The sequence below is a fragment of the Pimephales promelas genome, chromosome 20, assembly GCF_988280905.1.
Source record: "Pimephales promelas chromosome 20, fPimPro1.hap1.1, whole genome shotgun sequence".
Classification (NCBI taxonomy): Eukaryota; Metazoa; Chordata; class Actinopteri; order Cypriniformes; family Leuciscidae; genus Pimephales; species Pimephales promelas.
The window spans coordinates 29,283,872-29,298,643 of NC_142788.1; the positions used below are offsets into that span (position 1 = coordinate 29,283,872).

Consider the following 14,772-nt stretch of genomic DNA (forward strand, 5'->3'; position numbering starts at 1 on the left):
CTTACTTGCGACTGGAATGACCAGAATAGGCGTGTTTTTCCTCGGAAACGCTTTCCAGGGTTTTCCTCAAATAAGCAATGTGCACGTGCATATTGGACATGGCAAAAATCATAACCACAATTATTTTGGTCGATAGTGAAATCATAATTATTCACCATGCACTGTAAAAAATGCTGGGTTGTTTTAACACAAATTTGGGTAAAATATAGACAAACCCATATGTTGGGTTAAAAAAATTTAATTTCCAATTATAACCCAACTTCAACTTTCATCTGTAAATGTTTTAATTGCATTTAAACATTTTGTATGAATTGCATACAACCCAGCCAGCATTGTTTAGGGTGTAATTGCACGATTTTCATATAGGACAAACCCAAATGTTGGGTTAAAATGTGATTTGAAAATTATAACCCAACTTCAACTGTCACTTTCAACTGTAAATGTTTTAATTGCATTTTTCAACCCAACATTTGGCTTTGTCCATATCTGACCCAAATTTGGGTTGAAACAACCCAACTTTGTTTTATTGCTCGATTTTCATATCGTGCGTATGTTGTTATAAAAGTTATACAATTATATAAAATTGCCATTCAAAAGCTACGGGTCAGTCGAATCTTTTAAAAAATTATAATAATATGTTTCTCAAGCAAATCAGCATATTAGAAGTATTTCTGAAGGGTCATGTGACACTGAAGACTGGAGTAAAAATTGCTGGGTTGGTTAAACCCAACTTTGGGTCAAATATGGACAAACCCAGCCATTGGGTTACATTTTGTAATTACATTTACAAAATTTAAATGGTTTGTCCATATTTGACCCAAAGTTGGATTAACCCAGCATTTTTAGAGTGTTTGATCACATTTGCTTTTGCATTGAATTGAATTGAGCGTTATTTACACACAAAAGGACCAGAAGTATTTCTGTAATGCTACGTTCACACCGGACGCGAATAGGGCGTCAGGCGCGAATGATTTCAATGTTAAGTCAATGCAAAGACGCTTTACGTGCGTGAAAAATTCCTGCGGCACGAATGAGCCATGGAGCGCGGCGCGGAAGACGCGAATACGGCTCATTCGTGCGTCTAGTTCGCGCGAATTGAGCGTCTGGCGCGTTAAGCGCGTTACGCGCGAATGTGCCATTTGTGCATTCACGCGTTTGACGCGAATTCGCGTCTGCCGCCCGAGTTGAAAAATCTGAACTTTGGCGTGAATTCAGGAGCCTAGCTGCTTGCTCACGTGGTGAAGTGTCTGGATGCTTCAATAAATTATTTTGTTAATATGACTAGTGGGATTATGCACAACAAAGCTAATGTTTTATCACTTAAATCATTATTTCTATATACGAGACATGTTCATTTTGTATTGAATGTTATTAATTCCATAGCTAGATTATATAAAATAGTATTATGTTGTAAAGACAATCAACATATGTGCATAAATTCGTGTCTGGACATGAGAGAGAGAAAAAAAATAAAAAAATCACAGGACAGGTTAATAACTTTTGAAGGCTGGCTCTATTTATCATCAAAACAAAAATGGTTCGGCTCCGAAGGGTCCGGTGGACACAAATATACGGCGACGATGATCCCCACGCCGCTGTTCTGCTCTCCAGAGTAAATACAGAGCGGTAACTCTCTGTTGGTGAATGCTCGGTCGACATAAAAACAATGGCCGCCAACGGATTTCGATTGTGACGCGCGTAAATTTCGCTTCAAACTTTTGTTTTTACGCGCGCCAGTTTCGCTCTTGACACGCGAAATAACACAAAGTGGTCAAGCGTCAAACTAGACGCGTCAGGCGCGAATTTGACGCGCGATTCGCGTCCGGTGTGAACTTAGCATAAGAGAAGTTTATCATTTGGCAAAATAAAAATATGTTATGGCTCAGGTCCCTGCTGTTGGGTAGACATCCACCAAGTCACATTGCTAATAAGAGTCAAAGTACTGTACACACTAAATAATGCTGGGTTGTTTTAACCCAATTTTGGGTCAAATATGGACAAACTCAAACAATGGGTTAAAAATGTAATTTTAAAATGTAACCCAATGGCTGAGTTTCTCCATATTTGACCCAAAATTGGGTTAAAACAACCCAGCATTTTTTAGAGTGTACATCTCTGCTCAACAAGACATGTGATTTGAAGAATCATCTGTGGATCTCAAACGATATGCAACAATGATAACACTATATCCACAATCAACACTGCTATATCATTCCTCAAACAATGAATATCACTTTGTATGCAACAAAACATCACAGAAGTTTCATATGTTGTCATGTTGTAAATGCACATGATTTTTAATCAATGTGTTACATGCAATCACAAAAAGTGGGCTCGAAAATACTTTAAGTTGATGGAAATACATCCACAAAACAGCACAATACATAACGTGCGTGTGTGTACTCATGTAAGCCATACGTCCAGAGAGACCCTCTGAAACAAGTGAGACTTTAAGACGGAGGAAGCAGTTTTTTATTACTAAGCAAACATTTCCCAGACCACTGCAACAAAAAACACACACATGGGCTGACATTCATGAACTTTAAAAGCTATTTGTGTTGTGCAGGTGTGAGGAACCGGGGGAACAAAACAGGAACTACAGAAAAACCTGTAATCGTGTCTGTGATCTGTGAACTCAACCAATCAGAGCTGATGGACCAATGGTGAACCTCTTCACTGTATTGAGATCAAAATCTAGGTTTTTTTTATGACCAGCATTTTTACAATGTTTCAATATTTGTTTCTAATATAATATTTGTTTGAGTGAAATAAAATGAACATCCGCAAGCCTTTTCTTCCTTCAATAAAGTGATATTTACAGGCAAAACTTAGTTTTTTTTTAAAATAGCTTGAGTTTGCAGTGTGTTGTTGACCAAGACGTGAAGGCTGAAGGTCAAGCTCACCCTCCAGTGCATCTCTGAGACACGATGAATTTGTGCCGTAGAGTCTGATTGGACCCACAACCTTTGACATGAACAAGAAAAGCGATAGGACGCATGTTCCCTGCAGTCAGTGACAGAACAGACCCCAATTCTACATTCGACACCCAGTGACGCTGCTTTGTTAGATTATCAGGTTCTCCGCGTGACATCACTGCACTGCCTCGAGCACACACAGGCCTTCACTTCCTACAGGTTTATTCTCCACTTCTGTTTCCATCTGAGACACTTCATCGGTTATTTAAGAGTGTTTGCGAAGACCAGCACAGGTGCCAACTGAGCTGCAATAACACAACATACATCTATACGTCTGGAACTATACGTCATCTATACTAGACTGGAACTATACATCATCTATGCGTCTGGAACTGTACAACATCTATACTAGACTGGAACTATACATCATCTATATGTCCGTAACTAAACATCAAATGTCTGGAACTAAACGCCATCTATACGTCTGGAACTATACATCAAATGTCTGGAACTAAACGTCATCTATACGTCTGGAACTATACATCAAATGTCTGGAACTAAACACCATCTATAAGTCTGGAACTGAACGTCATCTATATGTCTGGAACTATATGTCAAACGACTGGAACTAAACGTCATCTATACGTCATCTATACGTCCGGAACTATGTGTCATCTATACATCTAGAACTTTATGTCATCTATACGAGCCTGGAACTATACGTCATCTATATGTCTGGAAATATACGTCAAACGTCTGGAACTAAACGTCATCTAAATGTCTGGAACTATACGTCAAACGTCTGGAACTATGTGTCATCTATACATCTAGAACTTTATGTCATCTATACGAGCCTGGAACTATACGTCATCTATATGTCTGGAACTATACATCAAACGTCCGGAACTATGTGTCATCTATACATCTAGAACTTTATGTCATCTATACGAGCCTGGAACTATACATCATCTATATGTCTGGAAATATACGTCAAACGTCTGGAACTAAACGTCATCTAAATGTCTGGAACTATACGTCAAACGTCTGGAACTATACGTCATCTATATGTCTGGAACTATACATCAAACGTCTGGAACTATGTGTCATCTATACATCTAGAACTTTATGTCATCTATACGAGCCTGGAACTATACATCATCTATATGTCTGGAAATATACGTCAAACGTCTGGAACTAAACGTCATCTAAATGTCTGGAACTATACGTCAAACGTCTGGAACTATACGTCATCTATACGTCTGGAACTATACATCAAATGTCTGGAACTAAACACCATCTATAAGTCTGGAACTGAACGTCATCTATATGTCTGGAACTATATGTCAAACGACTGGAACTAAACGTCATCTATACGTCATCTGTACGTCCGGAACTATGTGTCATCTATACATCTAGAACTTTATGTCATCTATACGAGCCTGGAACTATACGTCATCTATATGTCTGGAAATATACGTCAAACGTCTGGAACTAAACGTCATCTAAATGTCTGGAACTATACGTCAAACGTCTGGAACTATACGTCATCTATATGTCTGGAACTATACATCAAACGTCTGGAACTATGTGTCATCTATACATCTAGAACTTTATGTCATCTATACGAGCCTGGAACTATACATCATCTATATGTCTGGAAATATACGTCAAACGTCTGGAACTAAACGTCATCTAAATGTCTGGAACTATACGTCAAACGTCTGGAACTATACGTCATCTATACGTCTGGAACTATACATCAAATGTCTGGAACTAAACACCATCTATAAGTCTGGAACTGAACGTCATCTATATGTCTGGAACTATATGTCAAACGACTGGAACTAAACGTCATCTATACGTCATCTATACGTCCGGAACTATGTGTCATCTATACATCTAGAACTTTATGTCATCTATACGAGCCTGGAACTATACGTCATCTATATGTCTGGAAATATACGTCAAACGTCTGGAACTAAACGTCATCTAAATGTCTGGAACTATACGTCAAACGTCTGGAACTATACGTCATCTATATGTCTGGAACTATACATCAAACGTCTGGAACTATGTGTCATCTATACATCTAGAACTTTATGTCATCTATACGAGCCTGGAACTATACATCATCTATATGTCTGGAAATATACGTCAAACGTCTGGAACTAAACGTCATCTAAATGTCTGGAACTATACGTCAAACGTCTGGAACTATACGTCATCTATACGTCTGGAACTATACATCAAATGTCTGGAACTAAACACCATCTATAAGTCTGGAACTGAACGTCATCTATATGTCTGGAACTATATGTCAAACGACTGGAACTAAACGTCATCTATACGTCATCTATACGTCCGGAACTATGTGTCATCTATACATCTAGAACTTTATGTCATCTATACGAGCCTGGAACTATACGTCATCTATATGTCTGGAAATATACGTCAAACGTCTGGAACTAAACGTCATCTAAATGTCTGGAACTATACGTCAAACGTCTGGAACTATACGTCATCTATATGTCTGGAACTATACATCAAACGTCTGGAACTATGTGTCATCTATACATCTAGAACTTTATGTCATCTATACGAGCCTGGAACTATACATCATCTATATGTCTGGAAATATACATCAAACGTCTGGAACTAAACGTCATCTAAATGTCTGGAACTATACGTCAAACGTCTGGAACTATACGTCATCTATACGTCTGGAACTATACATCAAATGTCTGGAACTAAACACCATCTATAAGTCTGGAACTGAACGTCATCTATATGTCTGGAACTATATGTCAAACGACTGGAACTAAACGTCATCTATACGTCATCTATACGTCCGGAACTATGTGTCATCTATACATCTAGAACTTTATGTCATCTATACGAGCCTGGAACTATACGTCATCTATATGTCTGGAAATATACGTCAAACGTCTGGAACTAAACGTCATCTAAATGTCTGGAACTATACGTCAAACGTCTGGAACTATACGTCATCTATATGTCTGGAACTATACATCAAACGTCTGGAACTATGTGTCATCTATACATCTAGAACTTTATGTCATCTATACGAGCCTGGAACTATACATCATCTATATGTCTGGAAATATACGTCAAACGTCTGGAACTAAACGTCATCTAAATGTCTGGAACTATACGTCAAACGTCTGGAACTATACGTCATCTATACGACTGGAACTATACGTCATCTATATGTCTGGAACTATACATCAAACGTCTGGAACTATACGTCATCTATACGACTGGAACTATACGTCATCTATATGTCTGGAACTATACATCAAACGTCTGGAACTATACGTCATCTATACGACTGGAACTATACGTCATCTATATGTCTGGAAATATACGTCAAACGTCTGGAACTAAACGTCATCTAAATGTCTGGAACTATACATCAAACGTCTGGAACTATACGTCATCTATACGACTGGAACTATACGTCATCTAAATGTCTGGAACTATACGTCAAACGTCTGGAACTATACGTCATCTATACGACTGGAACTAAACGTCATCTATATGTCTGGAACTATACATCAAACGTCTGGTACTAAACGCCATCTATACGACTGGAACTATACGTCATCTATACGACTGGAACTATACGTCATCTATATGTCTGGAACTATACGTCAAACGTCTGGTACTAAACGCCATCTATACGACTGGAACTATACGTCATCTACAGTATACATCTGGAACTATACATCTATACAACTGGAACTATACATCATCTATACGACTGGAGCTACACATTATCTATTCATCTGGAACTATACGTCATCTATATGACTGGAACTATACGTTATCTCATTATCATGTCATTATAACGCAAACATTGTCATTTATACGTCTGGAACAAAATATTTTTTACAGTGTAGTAGGTTATCCAAATGTTTAATGACAAGAGAAAAAAGACAGTAAAAAGTGCAAAATTGAGTAAACCAGTTGCCTTAAAATTAATAAGTAAATAAACAATGCTTAATTGAAAAAAATAGGTTATGTGAAGCAGACAATTCCACATTACTTATTTTTTTGTCGAATAAACATTAAGTTTATTTACTTAATTTTTTTTTTTTTACGTTAAGTCCACTGATGAGTTTTTCCAGTGCTCTCAGATGTTATCTCGTGGTGAGAAGCGTGCTCACCTTTGGGCCTCTGGATGCAGGTGTGCTGGTTGTCGGACAGCAGAAACCCGTCTCGGCACCGGCATTCATAACTCCCCATCATGTTCACACAGACCTGCTGGCAGCCACCGTTTCCTTCTGAGCACTCGTCCACATCTGACGGGACACAAGACGGGAAACATCACTGGAACTGTGCCTATTCATTTATACAAATATATAAACCGTCATTCAAAAGTTTAGGGCTGGTCTGTAAACCTTAACGCTCAATATAATAAACTGGTTTGAGTAGGCATTCAACTGACATTCAACTAATTAGCTTACCAATAAAAATATACAATTATTTGAGTTTTATATCACCATAACAACCAATTATTTGAGTTTTATTGTTTTTAGACAAACTTATGTTTAACTGAAACGGCTGGGAAGTCTTTTTCCCAGCATGCTTTGCCGATGGCACTTGAAAGGGAAAGTCAATACTAAAAATTAAGCGTAATATAATGTTGTTGGGGTTTTTTTTAGCAAGATTAATGTTAAGTGGAAGATTTAGTATGAATTAATGTTTTGTTATGCTAATTTAGAAGAATTTCTGTTAATGTTGGTTTTGGGAAAGTTACCATCATGCATGCAGAATGATTTGAAAGCAAATAAAACCTTTTTTTTATGTGCTACTATATCATTACTATTGTTAACATGTTAACAAAGCTTGTAATGCTGACCAAGTTTATACTAATTAAAATGTTCACATTGAGATTACATGGAGGTTTTAAGTTAGCTGAAGGAATTAGTGTGCTCAAACATTTCAAGTTAAGAACAAGTCAAATGTATAAAGTACAAAATAAAAATCTGTCGGTATTGCTTACTTAAACTTTTAATTTCTTAACTTTGATTACCTTACATTTTTTTGAGTTTTGGTTTTATAGCACCAAATATACATTTATTTGATGAAAAAATACAGAAAAATCACTAATATTGTGATATATTATTTTAATATAAAATTACTGTTTTCTTTGTGAATATATTGAAATGTAATTTATTCCTGTGATCAAAGCTGAATTATCAGCTTCATTAGTCTACAGAGTCACATGAGCCTTCAGAAATCACTCTAATATGATGAGAAACATTCGTATATTTATTAACATTGAAAACATAATTTTTGTGGAAACCGTGATCCATTCTTCAAGATTCTTTGATGACAAGAAAGTTCAAAATAACAGTATTTTGATTAAAAATATATATTTGTGTAACGTTATAACTGTGTTTACTGTCCCTTTTGATCAATTTTAATGCACCCTTGCTGAATAAAAGTATTAATTTCTTCTTTTTTTAAAACTTTCTTCATACAATTATTATTCCATTTATAAAAATATAAAACATTTATTGAAACTATGAAACTGCAAATCATCCTATTTTTATCAATTATTTATTATAATCACTGACCATTCAACGTACATATTAACACCCATTCAACGTGGTTGTGGTATTGTTTCACATTTCACACATGCAAAGGGGGCCAGTCCCGCATTTTACAGCCAATAAATTAATGAATTCAATTAAATAATAAATATTAAATTAAATGAATGCAATATATAGATACAATATAAAAAACATAAAAAATAAACAAAAATTTAAATAAATAAATTACAAAAACAGCGTGACCCAAACACTTTTCCCTGTCCTGCATTGTGTAGCCAATAAATGTATATAAATATATTGCCATAAAATTTGGCTGAGAGGAAATAGGCTACAAATTTGGCCTGATTTCAAGGTTTAAGTCGCACACACACACTCTGTACACACTCACATGAGAGACTCTAGCACAACTGACAGTGACATCAGGTGCGTCGAGTTCATCCCACGAGCTCACTACTGAAACTCACAGCAAGGTTCAGCTCCCGTCAAACTGACAAATGTGTGTGTGTGTGTGTGTGTGTATTTGTTCTCATTCCAGATGTTTCTGTGTGTCGTCTGCCTCTCTGAGGATGAGACCGCAACCTGATCTCTCCCTTAGATACGTCGCATCAGTGTCAGTCTGTATACACAAGCTTGCTCTTAATAAACCCTCATGCGAAACTAATTTTCTGTCTATTTGTCCAATGTTACTGAGGCCTTGGGATAGAGTTTCCAATCTAGGCCATTTTCAGCAGAGCCGAGGGGGGAACATAACCATTTCCCAGCGCTCTCATCTCACACACACACACACACACAATTGTGACACAAAGTTACCTGCATTACATTTATTGGAACTAAAAATCAGAACATACTAGATCAGGGTTCCTCAATTAATTTTTACCAAGGGCCAAATTCTTCTGACAATACAGAGCCAAGGGCCACCAACCACAATGTTATGACCTCAAAGTTTGCTCTGCTATTTTTGTTGTTGTTGTTTTGTTAAAAAGAGTCACAAATCACCACATAGCCGAATTATTCTATTTTTATTTATTTTTATATATTATTTTCTTTTTCAAACGAGTCTGTTTTTTTCAAGAAATTTTGAGCAGATGTTAAAATGGCGTTTGATATTGTCAGACTTACAGACAGCCACGGTCTGCGTGCATAGCAAACACGTTGGCTTTGCATTGTGGTGGTCAGGCAAAATAAAACAAAATTGTTCAGTCCATTCAGATTTGAATCATCTGTTTTCTGTGTCCACTTTTCTTTTCTTCGCACTTGCCATATTTCCGTTGCGCGCGAATGCCTAGATACTGCGTTTGAATTTTTGCTTACACTGATGTTACCATGACAACCTGGAAATGAGCGCGGGCCAAACATTTTCCTTTCGCGGGCCGGATGTGGCCCGCGGGCCGCCTATTGAGGAACCCTGTACTAGATGTTTAATATGCGTGTGCAGGAACCAATCGGATGTCATTGTGGGCGTGGCTATTGAACGTATCAGAATTAGAAAGGCCAGAAACTTGGATAAGCAGAAGCATGCATATGTATTATTGAAGCAGTAAAAATCTAGGCACTAGTTCACTTCAAATGAGTCATGAAATCATGTTGTTTTTGTCAACAGGCGACTGCCATGCTCTCAATGAGAAAACTGACAATTTCACACCAGTTTAGCACATTTCACAGCGCCACGTGTGAAACCGAGCAACTTCAAAACAGCTAGGAGCTTAAAGGCCCACTGAAGTGCATTGGAACACGTAGCTAGGATGCGTTGACATAATTTCCAATGAAACATGAAGCTATTGAATGGCTCCTCCCCCTTTTCAAATAACCAATAGCGTTTAGTTTACCACACAACCTCAAGTCGTACTTGACAGCACCATGGAAGTGAATCTGAGAGCTGATGATATGTTGGATTCAATAAATTTCTAACCATTTCATTCTTAACGTACAGTTGGGAAATGGAATAAAACTCGAGCGTTTGAGCAACCGAACGCACATCTCAAACCTATATTGCTCTGATGTGTCGACGATCCCTTTGACCTGGTGGTGTTTATGGCAGAAAGGGCGGAGCTTTAGATTCTAGAGAGCATTTGATTGGACATGAGATGTGATGAGACGCTGAAGTCCGCGGTGATGTCATATAAACGCGTGATCCGGAAGTGAGACTAAGTTTTGAATGCTTATATCTCCTAAATGCAAATTGGAACATACCAGCTTAACCTTAAAGGGTTAGTTCACCCAAAAACGAAAATTCTGTCAGTATTTCCTCACCCTCATGTTGTTCCAACCCCGTAAGACCTTCGTTCATCTTCGCAACACAAATTAAGATATTTAAGATATTAAGATCGCTCCTGCATACTAGTCCATACGCTTCTTGAGGGAATGACAATCGATGGCCTCGAAAAAGTCATTAAAGACATCGTTAAAATAGCCCAAGTGACTACAGTGGCTCAATCTTAAGTTTATCAAACGACGAGAACACTTTTTGTGCGCAAAAAACAACAAAAATAACGACTTTATTTCAACTATTCGTTTATTTCTCTGGTTACTAGTTTAATAGCGTAAGCTTCTGTTATTGTACGTCACACGCATCACACACACATGACCAGCGTCGGCCAATAGTGAGCCTACGTGTGACGTAGCTCTACGCAATCACTACGTTAACTGACTACAGGCCCATGGAGAAGGAAGTAAATATTAGTTGTTTTTTGCGCACAAAAAGTGTTCTCGTCGTTTGATAAACTTAAGATTGAGCCCCTGTAGTCACTTGGACTATTTTAACGATGTCTTTAATGACTTTTTGAGGCCAGCGAGAGTCATTCCCTGAAGAAGCCTATGGACTAGTATGCAGGAGCGATCTTAATATCTTAAATATCTTAATTTGTGTTGTGAAGATGAACGAAGGTCTTACGGGGTTGGAACAACATGACGGTGAGTAAATACTGACAGAATTTTCATTTTTGGATGAACTAACCCTTTAAGGCTAACATATTTATACTAAAAGCTAAAAAAAAACATACATTTTGATTTCAGGGGGCCTTTAAACTTGAGGGAATATTTACAGTTTTGGATTCAAGTGTTACTACTGACGGCAATGAGATGTGAGACGCTGAGCGCCGTCTACGTTTACTGCTAACTTATCGGTCGGCCCTCCAAGCATTTGGAAACCATTTAACGTATGGCGACACCCATAAGGACTGCTAAACGTTTCCACACAACGTACATTTGCACGTTCAGAACTTCACCACGAGTCCCTGACGCTTCAGACCCCTAACACCTTGCTCCCGCAGCATAAACAAACCAAAGATTTCCTGCCGCGTTGAGTTTTGCGAAGCTCTCCTGCATTAGGGACATGTGTTATGTGCAGGCCGCGGCCGGCGTCCAAAGCAAATATTTGGAAAAGGAACCGGATTCTGGTGAAACCCGGAGCAGAGCTCGTGCTATTTGCACTTAAAACATTTCTTAAAAATTCTCCTGAGAGGATTCATCAGTGTTGAAAAATTCCCTCTCTTTTTCTTTCTCTCATACCTCGTTCCGGTCCTTTCCCCAGTCAGTCCCTCTTTACCTTTTTCTCACTCCATTCCTTCCTCTGAGCCTCGCTGAATGACAATCTATCACTCAAAATCAGGAGGAGATTATGGGGTTACATTTCTTCCAAATGTTCAAACAGTACTTTGTATTTTTAATGCTTTTAATTTAAGATCATTTGAATAAGCAAATGTCTATGTATGCAACCATGGTGGACGTTATCGAGTGCACTCACTCAATCCCACAATGCACACTCAACGGCTAGACAACACCCATAATGCACCGTGAGAATCGTCTGACCAGAAGATGGCAATGTGGTCCAATGTGGGTACCGAATAATATCATACATTTAAATTCCATTTTAGTTATTAAATAGTTTATTTAAGGTTTATACATGACAGAGTTGCAAATGAATCTTTTCATTACTACACGAGTTGCCGGTCTCAAATAATTATTAAACAGCGAGGTCAAACTATGCAAAAGTGGCACTCAGTATCTGAGTTCACTCACTCATTATCATTCACTCCTTCAAGTGAACTATGTTAGTGAACTAATGTAGTGAATAGTGAATAAGGGAATAGGGGGCGAACCAATGAGGTTCACTCTCGTGTAACGCATCACATTTGAGCTTCAGCAAGAACCAATGAGGTTCATTCTCGTGTTACGCATCACGTTTGAGCTTCAGCAAGAACCAATGAGGTTCATTCTCGTGTAACGCATCACATTTGAGCTTCAGATAGAACCAATGAGGTTCAATCTCGTGTTACGCATCACATTTGAGCTTCAGATAGAACCAATGAGGTTCAATCTCGTGTTACACATCACGTTTGAGCTTCAGATAGAACCAATGAGGTTCATTCTCGTGTTACGCATCACGTTTGAGCTTCAGATAGAACCAATGAGGTTCATTCTCGTGTTACGCATCACGTTTGAGCTTCAGATAGAACCAATGAGGTTCATTCTCGTGTTACGCATCACGTTTGAGCTTCAGATAGAACCAATGAGGTTCATTCTCGTGTTACGCATCACGTTTGAGCTTCAGATAGAACCAATGAGGTTCATTCTCGTGTTTCGCATCACGTTTGAGCTTCAGATAGAACCAATGAGGTTCATTCTCGTGTAACGCATCACGTTTGAGCTTCAGATAGAACCAATGAGGTTCATTCTCGTGTTTCGCATCACGTTTGAGCTTCAGATAGAACCAATGAGGTTCATTCTCGTGTTACGCATCACGTTTGAGCTTCAGATAGAACCAATGAGGTTCATTCTCGTGTTACGCATCACGTTTGAGCTTCAGATAGAACCAATGAGGTTCATTCTCGTGTTTCGCATCACGTTTGAGCTTCAGATAGAACCAATGAGGTTCATTCTCGTGTAACGCATCACGTTTGAGCTTCAGATAGAACCAATGAGGTTCATTCTCGTGTTTCGCATCACGTTTGAGCTTCAGATAGAACCAATGAGGTTCATTCTCGTGTTACGCATCACGTTTGAGCTTCAGCAAGAACCAATGAGGTTCATTCTCGTGTAACGCATCACATTTGAGCTTCAGATAGAACCAATGAGGTTCAATCTCGTGTTACGCATCACATTTGAGCTTCAGATAGAACCAATGAGGTTCAATCTCGTGTTACACATCACGTTTGAGCTTCAGATAGAACCAATGAGGTTCATTCTCGTGTTACGCATCACGTTTGAGCTTCAGATAGAACCAATGAGGTTCATTCTCGTGTTACGCATCACGTTTGAGCTTCAGATAGAACCAATGAGGTTCATTCTCGTGTTACGCATCACGTTTGAGCTTCAGATAGAACCAATGAGGTTCATTCTCGTGTTTCGCATCACGTTTGAGCTTCAGATAGAACCAATGAGGTTCATTCTCGTGTAACGCATCACGTTTGAGCTTCAGATAGAACCAATGAGGTTCATTCTCGTGTTTCGCATCACGTTTGAGCTTCAGATAGAACATTTATTGGCTGAACAATGTATTTTGCAAATTGAATTTTGCATATTTTATCTAGCCCATTTTTTGACAGCCGATGGGAATACCGTCCGTTGTAATTAATGGACTTGTATGGCAATATCAATTTATTTTACATCAGTTATGTAAAATAAATACAAATGAAATTGCTATTGATATTTTTGTCTGTCAGCTAAAACATAAAATAGGTTAAATAAAACAGATGCAGTGTGTAGTATGCAAATATTATGCTGTTGTCATCAATGATGATTACATTTGAAATGGTGAATTTAGAAAATATATGAAGAGTTCAGATGCAAAAGCCTCTAAGTGCCATTTGAAATTTTCTTCTAAAATGATCATTTTTATCAAGCTTGTATATTTAAGGGTTCAGTAATTTCACATAAATGGCAATGAAGATTACCTATTAATTGTCATTTAAGTGAAATTACTGAACTTAAATATACAAGCTTGATAAAAATGGTAATTTTAGAAGAAAATTTCAAATGGCATTTAGAGGCTTTTGCATCTGAACTCTTCATATATAGAGGGAGATTTTCCAACTTTAACCATAGAATGTCTTTTAGTACCACAAAATAGAGATGGCACAGCCATGGCTGAAATGATCTACAAAAAGCTTGAAAGGAGGGCTGTTCGAGCTGAATTAATTGATGAAAATTGTAGAGAAGAATAAAAAAACTGGAGGATGAGGGACATCAATACAACACAAGCGCTGCAATCAGACCACCGTTTCTCGCAGTTTCACAAAGATGCATCTGTGAGCAGATCGATCTGCAAATCAATCCGTTAA

The 14,772-nt window shown here is 38.0% G+C and overlaps 1 protein-coding gene across 3 annotated transcripts in view; it reads right to left on the reverse strand.

The window, feature by feature from the left end:
* Window positions 1-14,772, reverse strand: part of scube3 (signal peptide, CUB domain, EGF-like 3) — a 131,812-nt gene that overhangs the window by 67,667 nt on the left and 49,373 nt on the right. For all 3 annotated transcript variants that reach the window (XM_039651978.2, XM_039651977.2, XM_089124618.1), the window contains exon 4: window positions 7,103-7,237. In XM_039651978.2, the coding sequence (XP_039507912.2) occupies window positions 7,103-7,237 (135 nt within the window). The remainder of the gene's footprint in view (window positions 1-7,102; window positions 7,238-14,772) is intronic.